The 21,137-nt window shown below is 35.5% G+C and overlaps 2 protein-coding genes across 2 annotated transcripts; one reads left to right on the forward strand and one right to left on the reverse strand.

Moving 5' to 3' along the window:
* Positions 1 to 5,172: 5,172 nt before the first annotated feature.
* Positions 5,173 to 6,401, reverse strand: LOC145060237 (uncharacterized). The gene is made up of 2 exons (XM_079007942.1): positions 6,322 to 6,401; positions 5,173 to 6,223 (listed from the first exon to the last, which is right to left on the reverse strand). Exons 1-2 carry the CDS (start codon positions 6,399 to 6,401, stop codon positions 5,173 to 5,175), a joined length of 1,131 nt encoding a protein of 376 aa, XP_078864068.1.
* A 1,294-nt stretch (positions 6,402 to 7,695) lies between these two features.
* Positions 7,696 to 10,385, forward strand: LOC145057029 (glycosyl hydrolase 5 family protein-like). The gene is made up of 3 exons (XM_079004780.1): positions 7,696 to 8,312; positions 8,707 to 9,301; positions 9,824 to 10,385. The coding sequence occupies exons 1-3, from the start codon at positions 7,743 to 7,745 to the stop codon at positions 10,258 to 10,260; spliced, it is 1,602 nt and encodes a 533-aa protein (XP_078860906.1). The 5' UTR covers positions 7,696 to 7,742; the 3' UTR covers positions 10,261 to 10,385.
* Positions 10,386 to 21,137: the final 10,752 nt, after the last annotated feature.

Genomic DNA, 21,137 nt, shown 5'->3' on the forward strand with positions numbered 1-21,137 from the left:
TTTATTTTATTTTATTTCTTTTAATAATTGATTATATATATATATATATATATATATATAATTGATTTTATTTTATCTTTATTTTAATAGAACTAATATAAATTATTTATAAAAAATTTTAAATAAATTATCTAAGTTATATAAAATCACATTTTTATTTATTCTCATATTTATTTATTTATCTTTTTTTTTGTGATTTAAAAATCTTTTAATATTTTTGACGTTTTATTTGAATATATTATTTGATGTTCTTTTAACATTCTTTCGTTTACATTATATAATGATTTTTTTTTTTACTTTTTGTTCGAATAGACAAACTAAAATAATAACCGGAGATTTTGATGTTTTATTTGAATATATTATTTGATGTTGTTATTTTAACGTTTTGCTTGTTTACATTATATAATGATTTTTTTATATTTTATTTGAATAAACAAATTAAGATATTTATACGGACAACTATAAATTGTTGAATATAATTATTTAATGTTGTTTTTTATGTGTTTTTTTGTTTACATCATTCACTTATTTGTTAGTGCTTATTCTTTTATTTAGTTTTAAGAGGTTTTATGGTTTTCTATGTTTTTCACTACCATCATTTGTTAATATGTCACTACTTCTTCATTTATTGCCCAAATAATTATATTTTTTCATATAACTATTTTTGAAAAAAAAAAACAAAGTAAACCTATCCAATCTAATATATATATATATATATATATATATATATATATATATATATTTGAAAGAAAAACAAATAAAAACGATCATTAAATAATTATAATGGAAGACTGATGGTTATCTAGGTTATTGTTTTAATTTTTTTGTTTGAAAAAAATGCCAAAAAAATCATAATATAATTTAAATGAACAAAACGTTAAAAAAACAACATTAAATAATATATTCAAATAAAACGTCAAATGATTTTTAAACCATAAAAATAACTATAAATAATCAAAGCAAAAAATAATTAATAACAATATGATTTTATATATTTTAGATAATTGATTTTCAAAAATAAATATAATTTTATAAATAATCTATATTAATTCTATTAAAATAAAGATAAAAAAATATTATATATATATATATATATATATATATATATATATATATATATATATATATATATATATATATATATATGTTATAAATTCAACGTGATTAAGATATGTTAAAAATAAACTAAAATAACATACTTAAAGAAACTTGATGGAGAAGAAGATTTAGAAAGATATCAGATATTTTATCTTTCGTGAAATTGTTACCTATTATTCTTACAAGAGCATGTTATATATATACAACAAAACTACCTATCATACGTAATATAAATAGTATGACATGATATCTTTTACCAATTCACCAATTATTAGTGTCATTCAATAATTTACAACACTCCCCCTTGGATGACACCATTTCTAATTTAGAGTTCAGTTTTGAAGTACTGCCTCATTAAAAACCTTGCTAAAGAAAACCCAGTGGGAAAAAAACTTTAGCAAAGGGAAAAAGAGTGCAGTGTATAGTTGACTCCCCCTTATTTAGACATCTGTTACATTATATTCTATGCACATGTCGCATTCCAATGCCATGTACATGTTTCCTAAAGGTTGCAGTAGGAAGTGCCTTCGTAAAAAGGTCTGCTACATTGTTGCTGGATTGAACATATTTGATTTCAACTTGATGATTCTTTATAAGCTCTTGAGTGTACTCAAAAAACTTTGGAGGTATATGTTTTGTCCTGTCGCTCTTGATATATCCTTCTTTCATTTGAGTGACGCATGCTGAGTTATCTTCATATATCAAAGTTGGACCTATGTCTTTTTCAAGTCCACATGAAGTTAAAACTAGTTGTGTCATCGATCTCAACCATGTACATTCTCTACTAGCTTCATTTAGTGCAATCACTTCAGCATGATTTGAGGATGTGGCAACAAGTGTTTGCTTTTGAGAACGCCAGGAAATTGCAGTACCTCCATTCATGAATACGTATCCAGTTTGAGATCTAGCTTTATGAGGATAGGACAAATAACCTGCATCTACATAACTAATTAAGCCTTGTTTTGAATTGTTAGGGTAAAATAACCCTAAATCACTAGTTCCTCGAAGGTATCGAAAAATATGTTTGATTCCATTCCAATGTCTTTTTATTGGGGCTGAACTAAATCTTGCTAGCAAGTTTACAGCAAAAGAAATGTCAGGTCTAGTACAATTAGTAAGATACATAAGAGCTCCAATTGCATTTAGATATGGCACTTCTAAACCAAGGACTTCTTCATTTTCTTCGCATGGACGAAATGGATCCTTGTCAATATTTAATGATCTAACAACCATTGGAGTGCTTAAAGGATTTGCATTGTCCATATTGAAACGTTTCAAGACCCTTTATGTGTAATTTGATTGATGCACAAGTATTCCGTTAGGCATATGCTCAATCTGTAAACCAAGACAATATTTGGTTTTTCCAAGATCTTTCATTTCAAATTCTTTCTTTAAAAGTTCAATCACTTCAAGGATTTCTTTATTCGTTCCAATGATGTTCAGATCATCAACATAGACTGCTATGATCACATATCCAGATGTTGTTTTCTTAATAAATACACATGGACAAATAGTGTTATTTTTATAACCTTTACTTGTCAGATAATCGCTTAAACGATTGTACCACATGCGCCCAGATTGCTTTAAACCATACAAAGATCTTTGTAATTTTATAGAATACATTTCTTTGGGGTTTGTACTTAACGCTTCAGGCATTTTAAATCCTTCAGGGATTTTCATATAGATATCACTATCAAGTGATCCATACAGGTAAGCTGTAACAACATCCATAAGACGCATCTCTAAATTTTTAGATACTGCCAAACTGATTAAATATCTGAAAGTGGTTGCATCCATTACCGGTGAATAAGTTTCTTCATAATCAATTCCAGGTCTTTGAGAGAAACCTTGAGCAACAAGTCTGGCCTTGTATCTTACAATTTCGTCTTTCTCATTTCTTTTTCGTACGAAGATCCATCTATATCCTAATGGTTTCACAACTTCAGGTGTGAGGATAATGTTCCCAAAAACCTTTCTCTTGTTAAGAGAATTTAATTCAACTTGCATAGCTTCCTTCCATTTAGCCCAATCATTTCTTCTTTGACATTCAATGATAGATTGTGGGTCAGGATCATCATTCATAATATCACATGCAACTGAATAAGAAAATATTGCACTTATACTATCACTTTCATTTTGGTCACATATTCTATTTGGTTGACCATAATTTTGTGCATCATACTCTTTTCCTGGGGGAATTTGAATAATTCGTGTTTCTCCAGGAACACTTTCCTCATGATCTAGTGCATTTTCTGCTCCTCTTCTTTTTCGTGGGTTCTTATCCTTAGAACCAAATGGCCTTCCACGCTTCAGGCGTGTTTTAGACTCTTGAGTGACTTTATCATCAGATTGTCCTTGTGGAATGTCAATTCGAGCTGGAACATTGACAGCTGGTATATATGATTTAGTCACCCTTTTTGTGTCAGTAAATGCATCAGGTAATTGATTTGCCATTTCTTGGAAATGCATTATCTTTTGAACTTCCATGTCACATTGCCTTGTGCGAGGGTCAAGATATGATAAAGAAGGCTCATGCCATGACACATCCTTTTCCATAATCTTCTTTTCTCCACCTAATGATGGAAAATTTGCCTCATCAAATTGACAATCTGCTAGGCGTGCTGTGAAAACATCACCTGTTAATGGTTCAAGATATCTTATAATAGAGACTGACTCATAACCAACATATATTCCCAACCTTCTTTGAGGACCCATTTTTGTCCGTTGAGGTGGTGCAATAGGGACATATACTGCACACCCAAAAATTCGCAAATGGGATATATTTGGTTCTTGACCGAAAGCAAGTTGTAGTGGAGAATATACATGATATGAACTTGGTCTCATGCGTATCAATGATCTAGCATGTAAGATTGCATGGCCCCAAACAGAAACAGGAAGTTTAGTCCTCATTATCAATGGTCTAGCTATTAGCTGGAGACGTTTAATTAGTGATTCAGCTAAACCATTATGTGTGTGTACATGAGCAACTGGATGCTCAACAACAATTCCGACAGACATACAATATTCATTAAATGCTTGTGAAGTAAATTCACCAGAATTATCAAGTCTCACTCTTTTGATAGTATAATCAGGGAAATGTGCCCTTAATTTAATAATTTGGGCAAGAAACTTTGCAAATGCCATATTACGAGTTGATAATAGGCAAACATGAGACCATTTGCTGGATGCATCTATTAAGACCATAAAGTATCTAAATGGTCCAGATGGAGGGTGAATCGATCCACATATATCACCTTGAATTCTTTCTAGAAATCTAGGCGATTCCCTTTCAACTTTCATTGGAGAGTGTTTTATAATTAACTTTCCAAGGGAACAAGATGTACATGGTTTTATGCTATTGGATTGAGGGAACTTTTGGTCCTTCAATGGATGCCCATGTGTATTCTCAATTATCCTTCGCATCATTGTTAATCCTGGGTGGCCCAACCTATCATGCCATAAACTGAATGTCCCAGGATCATAATGTTTTCTTTCGATTACCATATTTGATTCAATCATATGTATATATGTATAATGCAGACCGAAATCAAGTGTTGGTAGTTTTTCAAGCACACGATTTTTGTCTATAATGTACATATATTTCTTATTTTCAATGGTCACAGTCTTTGTGTCATATCCTTTGAAATATATGTCATTGAAACTTAATAAGTTTCTATTAGACTTTGGAGAAAATAAGGCATTTTCTATACAAAAGCTTGTACCATTTGGTAATATAAAATGGGCTTTCCCGGTTCCCTCTATCATGTCTGCAGGACCTGATATTGTATGTATGATTGTTTTTGTTGGTACTAATTTTGAAAAATATTTCTTTGATTTCAGAATAGTATGTGTACTACCACTATCTGCTATACAAAGATCTCCAATCTTTTCTTGGTGTTGCGCTCCAGTTGGATTCATATTAAACTTCACATATGAAAGGAATAATAAGTGAATAAACATAATAATAATTATTATTAAAAAGAAAGTTCATTTATTGAAGGAAAAGCATTACACAAAAAAAATCAAACAAACGAAGGAAAAACAGTTTTACTAGAACAATAATAGATTTTCTTTTTAGTTTATGTCTTCCATGTCATTACAGAAATCAACAACATTTAGCGGAGTGAATTCAACATTATCAATGAGGTTTGCTTCTTTTCCTTTTCCTTTAATGGACTCTTGATAAAGTTGACAAAGATGTGCAGGTGTGCGACAGGTCCTTGACCAATGGCCCGTGCTACCACATCTATAACATGAACCATCAGATTTTTGTGATGTCCCAGTGTCATGCCTTGCCACTTTAGCCTTATCTTGTGTGTGGACATTGTTTCTTTGTGAATTTTGGTAATTATTCCTTTTCTGGCCACGACCACGATTATTACCTTGTCCACGACCAGAATTATGGTTCTGATTATGGCTTTGGTTTCGATTAAAATAGCCACGACCTCGTCCTCGACCTCGGCCACGACCACGCCCTCGTCCACGTGTATTGTTTTGATTACCATTAGTATTTGTAGCATTTGCTTCAGGAAGTGCTACTGATCCTGTTGGACGAGATTCATGGTTTTTCATCAAGAGCTCGTTGTTTTGCTCTGCAACAAGCAGGCATGCATTTAGTTCATAATATCTTGTGAACTTTTGCATTCGATATTGTTGCATCAAGGTAATGTTTGTTGCATGAAATGTGGAGTAAGTTTTCTCCAGCATATCTTCATCAGTAACTTCTTGTCCACAATACTTGAGTTGTGAACATATTCTGAACAAAGCTGAGTTGTATTCATTCACTTTCTTGAAGTCTTGAAACCTCAGTGTTCTCCATTCATCTCTAGCATTTGGAAGTATAACTTCCTTTTGATGATCAAATCTTTCTTTCAAAAGATTCCAGAGAATACTTGGATCAGTAACATCAAGATATTCAAATCTCAACATTTCATCAATATGCTTACGAAGGAAAACTTGTGCTTTTGCTTTGTCTTGTGCCAAGCAATTATTAAATTCGTATATAGCATTTGAGATTCCCATGGACTCAAGATGCATTTTTACATCTATCATCCATGGCACATAGTTTTTCCCACTAACTTCAAGTGCTGCAAACTCGAGCTTTGCAATGTTGGACATAATGTAACTATAAATTTTAAACAAAATAAAAAAAATTAAAATTAAAATCCATTTATTTCAATAAATATTACACAAAAAAGAAGCGGTAAAGCTAACATTGTATACAAGCCTAAAAGTAGATGAAATTCCATATTATCTTCGATGTTAAGAATTGGGATGAGAAGTAACATGACTATCATAGTCATGATTATCACAAAAGGGTGAATCATCTTGAAGCTTGATTTCTTGAAATTGATTTGTTTGATAGAAAAGAGAAAATATTTGTTGTGGGTAAAATAAACAGGGTAAAGATGTTTATTTATAGTAAAAAAATATAGCCGTTGTTTTTGCTGTTTATAACCGTTACATATATATATATATATATATATATATATATATATATATATATATATATATATATATATATATATATATATTCGTTGTGTGTATATGTATTCTATAAATCATCTAATAACACTTATAACCAATACATAACCTTACTTGGTATAATTTTAATAATTAGAAACATAAATAAATATTAGTAAATGTTTAAATAAAATTAATAAGAGTATCTAAAATATAAATAAACATTGACATGTATACATAAATATAATTTAAATGTTAGTATGCATAAATAAAAGTTAGTTGCATAATGTAAATGTTAGTTTGCATAAATAAAAGTTAGTTGCATAATGTAAATGTTAGTTTGCATAAATAAAAATTAGTTGCATAATGTAAATGTTAGTATGCATAAAAATTAGAATACATAAAGAAATGTTAGTATAAGAAATAAAAAAAATGGTTAGTAGTCCATAATGTCCATAATGTATAATTTTATTAATTCATTAGTATTATTGTTAATTTAAGATGATGGAGGTTTTTATAATTAATATTGTTTTTACTAAGTAATACATACCTTGATTAAGATAGATGTGATTTCCACTTGTTTAATAACCTTGATAAGAGCTTTCATGCTGATAACGTGTTATAAATTCAACGTGATTAAGATATGTTAAAAATAAACTAAAATAACATACTTAAAGAAACTTGATGGAGAAGAAGATTTAGAAAGATATCAGATATTTTATCTTTCGTGAAATTGTTACCTATTATTCTTACAAAAGCATGTTATATATATACAACAAAACTACCTATCATACGTAATATAAATAGTATGACATGATATCTTTTACCAATTCACCAATTATTGGTGTCATTCAATAATTTACAACAATATATATATATATATATATATATATATATATATATATATATATATATATATTAAATTGTCGAAAGAAAAAAAAAAAAGAGAGGGTAACTTGGTCTAGGACTTGCAAAGTTGCAATATTCAAAAACACATGATGCAACCTAATAATTTTTAAACTTAAGTATAAAAACTAAAAATTCGATTAAACCGTAGGACTATTTCTGTAATTTACTCAAAAATCAATTAAACTTATATTACTTATATTACTATGCGCCAAGAAAACCCCCTATTTAACGTGTACATGTGAGCAAACAGTATTTCTTTTTCTGTCTCCAACATGCCTTTACGATCCACCTCTATGTTCCTTCTGGTTTTGTTTCTCTTCCCTTTTCATTCATTTCCACTCTCCACGTCCTCCCGATGGATCGTCGACCAAATCTCCGGCTACCGCGTAAAACTTACATGCATAAACTGGCCTGGCCACCTCCACGTCATGATCCCGGAGGGTCTAAACAAGAAGCCGGTGAAGGCCATTGTATCAGACATTTCTCACACAATGGGGTTCAACTGTGTTCGGCTTACATGGGCTACTTATATGTACACGCGTTACTCGAATGTCACTGTTTCGGAGTCACTAGATAGGTGGAACTTGACCGGCGCTAAAGAAGGTGTCCGGAAAAACAACCCTGAGTTGTTGGAGATGAGCGTCGTGGAAGCTCAGAATGCCGTCGTTAATGAGCTTGGGAAAGGGAAGTTGATGGTGGTGCTCGATAATCACGTCAGTTTGCCGGAGTGGTGCTGCGGTGAGAATGACGGAAATGGGTTTTTCGGTGATGAGTTTTTCGATCCCGACGAGTGGTTGCAGGGTTTGGTGGCTGTTGCTCGTCGCTATAATAGCAACCCTTCGGTATGAGTTACGCATTAACTGTTATTCAAAAGTTAAATGTACCCCTTCGTGTAGTTTACAATAGTCAAAAAAGTTAAGAGTTTCTTTTCCTATGAAATATTGAATACATACACAATAAAGTTTTTATGGTTGGCTTAATTGTTCAACCAGACTACACATGCTATCTTAATGTATTTTTATAAAGAGGGTACAAATGGCATTTATATTTTTTGTACAACCGTCATACAATAAAACTCAATCTCCCAACTTTTTAAGTAGGTCAAAGTGACAAACATATTCATTTTAATGTAATAAGCAACAAAAGAACGTATTAAACAATTTATTAGATGATCAATATCTATGTTTTATATGGTAATTGTTAGAGAGTTTATAACAACCTTTTTATTTGCCTTAGGTTGTGGCGATGAGCATGCGAAATGAACTACGGGGCCCACATCAAAATGTGGCGTCTTGGTATAAGTACATGCAACAAGGTGCGGTTTCTATTCATCAAGAGAACCCCGACATTCTTGTGATTTTTTCGGGTTTGTCATATGATACAAACCTTAAATTCTTGAAAAGTGAACCCTTGTCGATCAATTTGGATAACAAGTTAGTCTTCGAGTCACATTGGTACCCGTTTGGCCAACCATCTGATAAATGGATTTTTCAGACGAATGAATACTGTGCCAATGTGACCAAATGGTTCATGGAGAATTCTGGGTTTTTGTTTCTTACAGACAAAAACTCGCTTCCTTTATTTCTAAGTGAATTCGGTTTAGATCAACGTGGTGAAAATGAAATGGAGAACCGTTATTTCATTTGCTTGCTGATGACAATGGCTGAAAACGATATTGATTGGGCGTTATGGCAGCTACCGGGGAGTTTTATGCTTAGGGAAGGGGAAGTTGAAAAGGAAGATGTGTTTGGGATGTATGATTTCAAATGGAAGAAACTTAGAAATTCTACGATACTAGAGAAGTTACAGTTTGTTCAAACGAAGATTCAAGGTATTATTTCCTTTGTTTATAAAGGGTAACATATTATATTATAATATTAAGTTAAAAGAAAAATAACAACGTATTTTTATTAATTTGTTTACTATAACATATTTTTTTTTATGTTTTTTCTTATTATGATTTCATATTCTAAATAATACACTTAATTATAAATCCTGATATAAACCAAAATTTACTTTTACAATGTTGATATTTTTTTAATACAACATTACTATAAAGAAAAACTAAAAATACAATTTTATAATCGTGTGTTTCTTTTTGAAAGCAAAATACTTTAATAAGTAAATAAAATTTAAATTACAATGTTGTTGTAATCAAAAGAAATGAAAGTAGCATATGTTATAATAAAAGAATATATAAAGTGTGTAATTGTATCTTAGCACTATAAAAAACAGCATGAGTACTTATTCGAAACAATAATATCTACATTGAGATGAAATTTAATGTTAACACACTTTTTTGTAATTTTTCCTTTTCAATACTTAGATATATTCTTGTTTTATTACACTATAGGTAATGTCGAATCAAGCAACCAAACATCTTATATCATCTACCACCCCTTAAGTGGTAAATGTGTCAAAGGAGGTAACAACCTTTCAATGACGAAATGTCAACAAGCCACTCGGTGGGACCATTTACATGATGGTGGGGCGATCCAGTTAGCAAAAAAGACCACACATTGTTTAACAACTATCAAACAAGGTTTGCCACCTATCATCTCTGATCACGAGTGTTCGAGTCCTCAAAGTTTATGGAATGTTGTTTCAAGCTCAAAACATCATCTGGCTTCAAAAGATAGCCAAGGGAATGATGTTTGTTTAGAAGTCGATCCTTCTACTTCAAAAGTTGTCACTAACAAGTGTTTATGTCTTGATGATAATTTGAGAGATGTTCCAAAGTGTGAAGAAAATCCACAAAGGCAATGGTTGAAGCTCATTCCAACTAATTAAGAGGTATTAAATATGTTCATGAAACTTAATTCTTACTTTTTAGGGTCAGGATAACTAAGATTTTAAGTTCTTACAACAAAATTGACTTTTTAAGGTGGATGTAATTGTATATAACTTTTAATCACTTGGTTTTAACTAATATCTAATATTATTTGTTCTAGTTTATGAATGTCATGCAATCTTTTCACAAATGCATATCCAAACACTTAATTATATCATTGTCGATGATCATGCTCCTATTGAACAATGACGAATTCACATGAAATATACGAACTTTAAGATAATTGTGGCTTATGATTCGTATTTATAATCAATAGATTATGATCCCGATTTTAGAAAGCAGTTATTTAAGCTCTAATTTTATTATTTTTGTTCATGTAACAAAATCTTTGCCTCTAATCTTAGGCATTCTTTCACAATCACGCAGCCTATCTAGAATCAAATATTAAAGCCCAAAAATTCACTTGAGTTTACACTTACAATGTGGGCTTTTATGTGGTTAGGGAGTCCAATTATTAAATATTTTGGTTGGACATTTGGTGCTTTGTTCAGTTGTTGTCGATCTAAGAGGGCCCACTTATAGCGAAATGTTAGATGTCCACTATATATATATATATATATATATATATATATATATATATATATATATATATATATATATATATATATATATATATATATATATATATATATATATATATATATACTCTTTATGTTAACGCACAACCTGGTGTTTTAGAAATTAGAATGAAATACTACATAATATGAAGTGTCCGTATGTCTTTTGGGAACAGTATTATGTGAGTGCAAAAATTGAGGATATTTTTATAGTAGGAAAAGAGTGAAGTTTGTGGTAAACTATAGTAAAAAAGGCTCGTCAACATGAAATATTATCAATCAAATAATGTGCACACCAATTAAAATGTATGTCCAAAGACATTTATTTCATGGCCATATTAATATGTTTAAAGATTATTGTAATATTTGGATTTTAAAATCTTTTGGGGTTATCTTATCTTATACAACAACAAATTATTTAAAAGACAAAACTGTACAAATGGTCCCTGTGATTAGCTGAAAATTGTCACTTTGGTCCAAAAAGGTTTGGACTAGCACCAGAGTTCCAAACTTTTTATTTTGTTGCGAGTTTTGTCCAACTTTCTATAAACTTTTTCATAATGACTATTTTGCCCTTATTTTTTTTCTTTTTTAGTATTTTTATTATTTAAATACTTTCTTGATTAAAAGAAAAAATAAAAAAGAAAAACTGCATTTTCTATTTTATTTTTATAACTTTTTATAAGAAAATAAAAAAAATGAAATCTCTCTCTCTCTCTCTCTCTCTCTCTCTCTCTCTCTCTCTCTTTGAAAAAATCAACATTCGAGACAAGAATTTCTCCTTCTTTCTTCTTCGTCCCCTGGAAACACACACACAAACACATACAAAAATTCTTCATTTTCAGGGATGAGATCAGAGACGTGAGCCGATTTTGGAGACAAGCATTTCTATGGCGACTCTAGGGCTTGCTTTAACAAACGGCTCCAGCTCCATTGTGTGCGACTCGAAGGCAAATCATCTGAGGAGGAGCTCGTCGTCTGATGAGGATAACTCGATCTAAAAGCCCTTCATCAGATCTGATTTCGTGTGTTTGTGTTCATCAGATTTGATTTCATGTGTGTGTGTATTCATCAGATTTGATTTCATGTGTTTGTGTGTGTGAGTGTGTTCATCATATCGGCTTTCGTGTGTATGTATGTGTGTTCATCAGCTTTGATTTCGTGTGTGTGTGTTTGTCAGATCTGATTTCGTGTGTGTTTATGTTAATCAGATATGGGGTTCATGAATGTGTTCTTGAATGTAAGTGTGTGTGTTCTTGAACTCTTGATGAAGCTTCAGATTTGGCAATAATTTTTTGGGGGAGAGCTCAAGAACAAACCCAGATGTTGTGTGTGTGTGTGTGTGTGTGTTTTTTGTTTTAAGAATGATTTTTAGGTGGAGATAGAGGTGGTAGTAGTGGCTGACCGTGTTGATGGTGGATAGTGGTGATGGCGGACGGTGGTGACAGCGGACGGTGGTTGAATGGTGGTGATGGCTATGTTCTTGAGTGATCTTGAATTTATGATGATGTTCTTGGGTGTTTATCAAAACAAACCCAGATGGAGAGAGAGAGAGAGAGAGAGAGAGAGAGAGAGAGAGAGAGAGATGTCGTATATGAGAGAGATTTCACTTTTATCTTTTTTATTTTGTTATAAAAAATATAAAAATAAAATTGAAAATGTAAACTTTCTTTTTTATTTTTTCTTTTAATCAAAAAAGTATTTAAATAATAAAAAACTGAAAAAGAAAAAAAATAAGGGCAAAATAGTCATTATGAAAAAATTTATAGAAAACTGGATCAAACTCGCAACAAAATGAAAAGTTTTGACCTCTGGTGCTAGTCCAAACCTTTTTGGACCAAAGTGACAATTTTCAGCTAACCACAGGGACCATTTGTGTAGTTTTGTCTATTTAAAAACAAAACTATAGAAATGAAGCATGTGCTCATTGGCAAATACTATATAGAAAAATAGGTAGACATGGATCCTAGATAAAATGTGCCCCATATTTTACTAAAGAACTAGGAGGTGATCATGTGGTGAAGCACATGACCGTATTTCTGTAAATTTGTCATATATAGGGATTGTTTATGTAACTTTCTTATGATCATGTAGGTAACTTACACAATGATCATTTTTGTAATGTACGTTAACTGATTTGCTTATTATGTCGTCATATTTTTATTTTTCCTATTATAGCATCGCACTTTAACAAATATATCAAATTATAGCAAGATTATTTATATACAAAACAATTTTCACAAAGTACAATGTCATAATAAGAAAAAAAATTCAAGGATATAATTATGTGGTAAAAAAAAGTTATCATATAAATATATAATAATAATAACAATAACAATAACAATAACAAATTAAAACTTACAATATTAGATTCGTAAAATTATTTACTATCTCATTATTAGAAATTAAACCCGTTGGACAGATGTCGATCACAGATGATGATTTGAAGAAGTATGCGTATCATTCATTTCCATTCCTATGTAAAATGATCCAATTTGTGGAGGTCAATTTTGTAAATTTGAAAACAAACAAATCTGTAACATCCCAAAAATCAAGGTAAAATTTTCATTTTTAAAATCCAAACAAAAATCATAATTGTTTACAAAATATAGCTCCCAAAAGTAATAATCACGAATCAGAGTATCCCAAATTCAAATATCATAAAAATCAGAGGGATGTACATGACGTATTTGTTTTCCCTTGATTATCTGAAATACCTGAAAAATAAAACTTAAATTGTAAGCCAAAGATTAGTGAGTTTCCCATAAATAGCACAAAACAAAACATATAGAAAATAATACATACCGGGTCCACAACCTCCCAGTTGGATTACCCCTAGCCCACAACCTTCCAGTTGGATTTCCCTGGCACACAACCTCACGGTTGGGTTGCCACCAACCCATAACCTTTTGGTTGGATTGCCCGGGTTTGTTGACTGGCAGTACAAAGCAGTACAGTCTCAACCCAAACACACTATGTCAACATGCAAAACAAATAAACACATAACAACATTCAGATAATCATGCAGATCTTAAAAGTTCAATACAACATAACAACATTCCAAACCAGAATACACAATCTACTCGGCCGACATTGGTGCCTTCGACCCACAAGTATAGTGAGGAAAACTCACCTCACATGCTGGAAAGATAACAGTAATGAATGTTAGTCCATAGTCAACTCTACAGGTCACATACACAACAAAAAGTGACCTAGAATCAAACTATAGTTCAAAATACCTAAAATACCCTTAGGTCAAACTCCAGGTCAAAGGTCAAGTCAAAAGTCAAAAATCAAGGGAAGGTCAAGTTGGCTTAGTACACCCCGCGTACTTAGTTGTTATGTAACACTTGAATCTTAGTATGTTTCTTTATTGCCTTTGTTATTATAAAAGTTGCATTTTTTGGTCCTTGGGAAATACGTGGGGAGAACCACATGGTACGCTTAGCGTACAAGCTGTGAAGCGAGTGCGCGGGGCATACCACATGGTACGCTTAGCGTACTGATGCGAGATAGGGACGAGACTCCGGACATATACATTGGGCGTAATTTATGTATGTGGGGCGTACGTGAGATATATTGAACCCCTAATTTAGGGTGTTGAATCCTATATAAAACCCTTAAGAGCCTAGGGTTGGCCTCTTTACCATCCCCCAAACAACCTAAAACCCAAAATCGTGCCTTAAGCTTTCTTGGTGGTGTTCTTAAGCCCTTGAGAGGATTTTAGTGATTGTTTTACTCATTGTGAAGGAAGCTTTGAAGATTGAAGGTGCTTTGCTTCGAAAGAAGGTCATAGATCCAGAATCATCTCACTTGTTGCAATCTCTTTGAGGTATTAAGTTCATACCTTGGCTTGTAGATGTTTATATCTTCTCATGGTTTGTTTTGTTATGCTTTTGGTCCCATTTTTGGTTTCTTGAAGAGTTAAGACATTTTAATGACTTGTTCTTTTAGAACTGAGATTTTTATGGACTCCTTGAGCATAAAGGTGCAAGATTTAAGGGATTTTTGGTCGCATGCATGCATTAAGTCACTTGTTAAGTCCTTTTTAAGCTCAATAGCTTCCTTTAGCCATGCATGAACATAAAGTTAGCAACTTTACGTGATAATCTAGCTCATGGAAGTCATATCTATGTTTTGGAGCTATGTCTTAAGGGATTAAGTGTTAATATCAAGTTTTGGGATGAACGGGCGAGTACACTGGGCGTATGTAACGCCCGTGTTTCTGGGCTAGACATTAATGTTGATGTAATAATCTAGGTAAACCTTTGTAACTCATTTTGAAATAATAAGAATGTACTATTTGAGTATTATGTGTTTTATGCTTAATTGTGTGGCTTAAATGAATTAAGAATAAAAATGAGCGTAATAATAAAATATTAGATAAGCCGAATATCTATGAAGGAAGTTGTAGTGGTCATGGCAAGGGTTCCAGATATATAAAGAATGCCGAAATCCGAATTATAACGAAGAAGTTATGACCTGTCGAAGTTTCGCGACAGAACTGGCACGACACTCGCGACGTAAATAGTGAATTTGTGATAGAGCGATATTTAGCCTTAGTGATCTAAACGAAAGTCATAGAATACATTAAACTGAGAGCATGCATAAGAAGAACATCTAAATCTGACTTCTTATGAGAAGGTTATGATTTTTCTAAGTTTCGACTTAGCGGTGTGCAGCCCAAATCTCGAAATTGAGATCGAGTGATATTTCGCCGAAACAATCTAAACGAGAATCGAAGATCTCGTCGATAGTAGTCCAACGGTGAAAAGACAGACGAAAACAGACGTCGAATGAAGAAGTTATGAATTTTAACGGAGTTTTCCTGTCCCGGCCTACTAAAAATAATAGAATAAAAATAAAGTCAAAATTAGCCGACAGAGTCTAAACGAAAATTGTAGAGCATAGTCTCACCTACGCGTGGATATAAAGAACGTAAAAAACGGAGCTCGTATGTAGAAGTTATGAATTTCTGAAGTTTTTAAATAAATAAAATTATAAATTCGGAAACTTATTCGAAGTCGTGACTCCTTCGGTCTGATCCACCCAGTACGTCCAGCAGAACAGACGTACGCCCAACGTACATGTCGACAACGGAGTACGCCCATCATAAATCAGGGTTCAGCCCCTATAAACATAACTCAAGGGTTGCCGATCTTTTTTGCTAATTCACCATTCTCTCTCTCTCTCTCTCCCCCCTTTTTTTCTCTTTCTTCTTCTTGGCAAGAAATACCCCCCGACGCCCCGGTATCATCCCGACACCCGAAGCGAGTCCCAAAGCCCCGAAGATCCCGAGAAGAAAAGAGTTTCCGAGCCGAAGCTCTGCCCGCGAGAAGCCCGATTTTTGGAAGATATCCCGGTTTCATTGAAGATTATTATTTGAAGAGCCGTAGTGCTGTCCGAGCATTGTCTTATCAAGTGGGTATGTAGTTGCTTTCTTCTAACACATAAATATGAATTATTTCTATATAAAATTACGTGTTATGTGTTTATATATTATCTGTTATTTGGGATGGATATTAAATGAATATATTATACAGGTTTTAAGTTGTGTATAAATGTATATTTATATATTTTTATCTACAAAAATGTTGGGTAAAGCATGGGTAGATAGTTGATGTGTGGTGAAATAAAAATGATGAGAGGCCTCGATGTTGTTGTTGATCTAGTCATCTAGCGGAGTATGGATGAAGACCACAGACTCTTTCTAGATAGTCTAGTGGAACGTTGGCAGGTTCATAACCTGTAGGTGTTGTGAACGATGTGTTCACCGGTGTACTCTTTCCCCCTCATGGTTGCCTTTAGGACATCTATTGTTGAGGAAACCCCTTTGCAGTAATGTCTGTCCTGATGAAAATCCTAGATTAGGTCCCTTGTAATAGTTGTTGTCATAGAGACGTAAAGTGAGGATAATAGGAATGGGTAATCGGGTTATTGTTGGTTGGTGAAAATTAAATATAATTATTTATTGTGGGTTGAAAACCTTATATGCTCACCAGGATCCCAAGCCTAACCCATTCAGTTTCTTTGTATTACAGGTAGTGGCGCGAGAGCATAAGTTGGACAACTTGTGAAGATATTTTGTTTATAGGCCAGTAGTTGTATATAACTGTTGTAAGGCTTATAATGTGCCGTTTATGCTTTTGGTCTATATTGGAACATGATCCCGAGTTTTGTTATATATGAAAATACATTTCTTTAAGGAATGTTTTGATAAATTTTATTTATCATATTTTGTTTTGGGAACAAATTCCGCAACTCTTTTAAATCAAAGGATTACTCTGAAAATTATTTTAAAAGCATAAATTAAATCGGTCTTTTCTGGCCGTGATTTTAGGGATGTCACAGTTGGTATCAGAGCATTAGTTTAAGCAAACTAGGTGTAACGACCCAATTTTCACGACCAAAAATTTTGTTTTAAAACATTACTTTAGAAAATATTAATAACTAAAAACATTGTTTGATCAAACCATAACACAAAGTGAACCATGTCTAAAAGCCAATTCATACACCCAATCAAAATATCAGAGTACAAATCCCAGTGAAGCTCGTAAATGCGGAAACCGGAGAGTGTGTGTGTGACATGCTGCTACCACGCCGGCTCCTTTCCCCTAGCTGAGGAGGTACCTGAAACCAAAACTGAAAACTGTAAGCACAAAGCTTAGTGACTAGATAATGCTTTATTAGTCGAAGTTGCTAGTGGCAAGTTTGTACCTGTTATCCATCGTATGAAAAACATCTTAATTGATTTGAACGGGAATAAGTTCCACGAGGAATTATTGACTATTGAACTAAATGGTTTCAACATTGTGCTGGGAATGGATTGGCTTAGCGCCAATGATGTCGAGATATTATGCGAGAAGAAGATAGTAAAAGTAAACCCGCCAGGGAAAGAGTCATTTATGGTGTATGGGGACAAACACAGAGTAAATTTTGGAATCATTTCTCTAATGAAAGCCAGAAGGTGTTTGGCCAAAGGATGTACATCATATTTGACATTCGTGATCGATGTTAAGAAGGAGAAAAAGGAGATGCAGAGCATTCCTGTGGTGTGTGATTATCCGGAAGTATTTTCTCGAAGATCTTCCTGGATTACCGCCTGATCGACAAGTAGAATTCAGTATCGACTTGTTACCAGGGACGACACCAATAGAAAAAGCACCTTACCAACTAGCACCAACGGACATGAAGGAGCTGATGATGCAACTTCAGGAGTTGTTGGACAACAGTTTCATTAGACCTAGTTCATCACCCTGGGGAGCTCCGGTGTTATTCGTGAAAAAGAAAGACGAGAGTATGAAAATGTGCATCGATTATAGAGAGCTGAACAAGGAAACAATAAAGAATAGATATATGTTGTCAAGGATTGATGACATGTTCGATCAACTACAAGGTTCAAGTTATTTTTCAAAGATCGACATAAGGTCAGGATATCATCAGCTGAAGGTGAGAGAGCAGGGTATCGAGAAGACTGCATTCAGAACACGATATAAACACTATGAGTTTTTGGTTATGTCATTTGGACTAACCAATGCTCTAGCAACATTCATGGATTTAATGAATAGGGTTTGTAATGCTCCATCGACGCTGCCTCATGTTCAAATTCGGCTGATCCATGAGGTACCTCAAACTCTTGTGGTCCGTGTAGATGGTACATCGAACCCCGTAGAGGTAATGACGCCAAATCTTGAAGGCAAAAACCACCGCCCCCAACTCCAAATCGTGCGTCGGGTAGTTCGCCTTGTGAGGCTTGAGTTGCCTCGAAGCGTAGGCAATCACATGCCCCCTCTGCATCAATGCCGCGCCCAACCCAGAAATGGATGCATCACAGTAAACCACAAAATCCTCTACGCCCTCTGGCAGGGCTAAGATCGGCGCCTCGCACAATTTCTGTCTCAGCGTCTCAAATGCAGCCTGCTGCTTGGGTCCCCACCGAAAGACCACAGCTTTCTTCGTCAGCCGCGTCAGGGGCACGACTATCTTGGAGAAATCCTGGATAAATCTCCGATAGTAGCCTGCCAATCCCAGGAAACTCCGAATCTCAGATGGAGACTTCGGAACCTCCCATCTCATCACGGCCTCGACCTTGGCCGGATCGACCAGAATCCCGTTCTGGTTGACGAGGTGTCCAAGAAATTGCACCTCGCGTAACCAAAAATCACACTTGGGGAACTTGGCATACAAGCTCTCCCTCCTCAGGGTCTCCAACACCTCCCTCAGATGCTCCTCATGTTCCTCCCGAGTCTTGGAATAAACCAAGATGTCATCGATAAAGACTATCACAGACCGATCCAACATCGGTCTGCACACACGGTTTATGAGGTCCATGAACGCAGCAGGAGCATTGGTGAGCCCAAACGGCATCACCACGAACTCATAATGGCCATAGCGCATCCGAAACGCGGTCTTCTGCATATCCTCCTCCCTGACCCTCATCTGATGATAACCTGAATGCAAATCAATCTTGGAGAACCAAGATGCTCCCTGAAGCTGGTCAAAGAGGTCATCAATCCTCGGAAGCGGGTAACGGTTCTTCACCGTTACCTTGTTCAGCTCCCGATAATCTATACACATCCGATGCGACCCGTCCTTCTTCTTCACAAACAGAATCGGGGCTCCCCAGGGCGAACTGCTCGGACGAATAAATCCCTTGTCTAGCAGCTCCTGCAACTGCGTAGACAACTCCTGCATCTCGGGAGTAGCCAACCGATACGATGCCTTGGCTATCGGAGCCGCACCAGGAACAAGGTCAATCCTAAACTCAACCTGTCGCTCCGGAGGTATCCCAGGAAGCTCCTCTGGAAAAACACCTGCGAAATCTCGGACCACCGGAACCCCGTTCACTGTCGCCTTACCCACCTCCCGGGTATCCATCACATATGCGACATATCCTGCGCATCCCTGCTGAAGGTAGCGCCTAGCCCTCGCTGCTGAACATACAGCGGGTCCATACTGAGGCCTCTCACCATGAATCACTAACTCTCCCCCGCTTGGGGTCCTGACCCGCACTAGCTGCTGCGCGTAATCTATCACCGCCCCATTAGGGCTCAGCCAATCCATGCCTATAATCACCTTGTTCCCACGCAACGGAATGGGAACCAAATCTACCAAATAGCGCTCCTCGAACAAACGCAGCACACAATCTTGAAATACCATCGATGCTCGCACCGATCGATCATCAGCAATCTCCACCTCCAAAGGGCAATCTAACTCGCCTGATGACTCATGAAACTTCTTGCTAAGCGCAAGGGAAACGAATGATCGGGATGCACCCGAATCAAATAACACCTGAACTGGGAGGCCGTTCACATGGAACGATCCTAATGCATACATATATATACAGAGCACATATTAATAACATAACATCATAAAAATAAGATAGAGGGAAAGAATCATACCCGTCACCACATCGGGTGCGGCACGTGCCTCCTCGATAGTCAGCTGAAATGCTCGGCTCCTCACCACTGGAGCCTCTGCCTTGCCCTGTCGGCCATCCGTGATCCGCAAGGTCGCTGGAGCTGGCGCCTTCACCGGTGCTGAGACTGTCAACTGGGGGCAATTGGCCTTCTTGTGGCCCCTCTGGTTGCAGTGGAAACACAGCAACTCTGATGTCTGAATGACTGCTGCCGGAGCAGTGCAATCCCTGCTGATGTGCCCAGTCTTGCCGCACTTGTAGCAGCCTGATGATCCCATCCTGCACGCCCCCTCGTGCGGCCTGCCACATTTCCTGCAGCGGCTCGACCCTGACTGGCCGTTCGGCCTACCATCTGATCCCTTGGGCTTCTTCCCCGAAGCCCCTCCTGCCTAACCCTCCTCTAATTTCCGTTTTCGGATGTGCTCCAAATCTATCTCCCTCTCCATTGCCCTGGAAATCATAGAATCCAAGGTAGGGCAAGCCGAAAAGCTAACATGCTCCCGGATGTCAGCTCGTAGCATATCATGATAACGAGTCCTCCTCATGTCCTCGTCACAGCATACTGGGGCACCAACAAAGCCCTCTCCCGGAACTTGGCGGTGATCTCCACCACAGTCTCCGTCGTCTGCCTCATGTCTAGAAACTCCCTGGCCAGCTGCTGAAGCTCGACAGCCGGCGCAAACTCTGCCCTGAACCTGGTCACAAAGTCCGACCAGGTCATAGCCTCGATAGCTGAGGCTCCTAACGAGTCACCCACTGACTCCCACCAATCTCGGGCTCGGTCCCGTAAACACCCTGCTGCATACCTCACCTTCGACCCCTCGGGGCAGAAGCTAGTCAA

Source organism: Lactuca serriola, chromosome 6 (genome assembly GCF_051521515.1).
Source record: "Lactuca serriola cultivar US96UC23 chromosome 6, Lser_US96UC23_V15, whole genome shotgun sequence".
NCBI classification, from domain to species: Eukaryota; Viridiplantae; Streptophyta; class Magnoliopsida; order Asterales; family Asteraceae; genus Lactuca; species Lactuca serriola.

What these genes read in the sequence shown, in the direction of transcription:
- LOC145057029 (XM_079004780.1), top strand. Translation starts at nt 7,743, where the DNA reads ATGCCTTTACGATCCACCTCTATGTTCCTTCTGGTTTTGTTTCTCTTC. An exon ending in GCTATAATAGCAACCCTTCG is followed by an intron (nt 8,313 to 8,706) that starts GTATGAGTTACG and finishes TATTTGCCTTAG; the next exon opens with GTTGTGGCGATGAGCATGCG. An exon ending in TGTTCAAACGAAGATTCAAG is followed by an intron (nt 9,302 to 9,823) that starts GTATTATTTCCT and finishes ATTACACTATAG; the next exon opens with GTAATGTCGAATCAAGCAAC.
- LOC145060237 (XM_079007942.1), bottom strand. Translation starts at nt 6,401, where the DNA reads ATGACTATGATAGTCATGTTACTTCTCATCCCAATTCTTAACATCGAA. An exon ending in TTTCATCTACTTTTAGGCTT is followed by an intron (nt 6,224 to 6,321) that starts GTATACAATGTT and finishes TAAAATTTATAG; the next exon opens with TTACATTATGTCCAACATTG.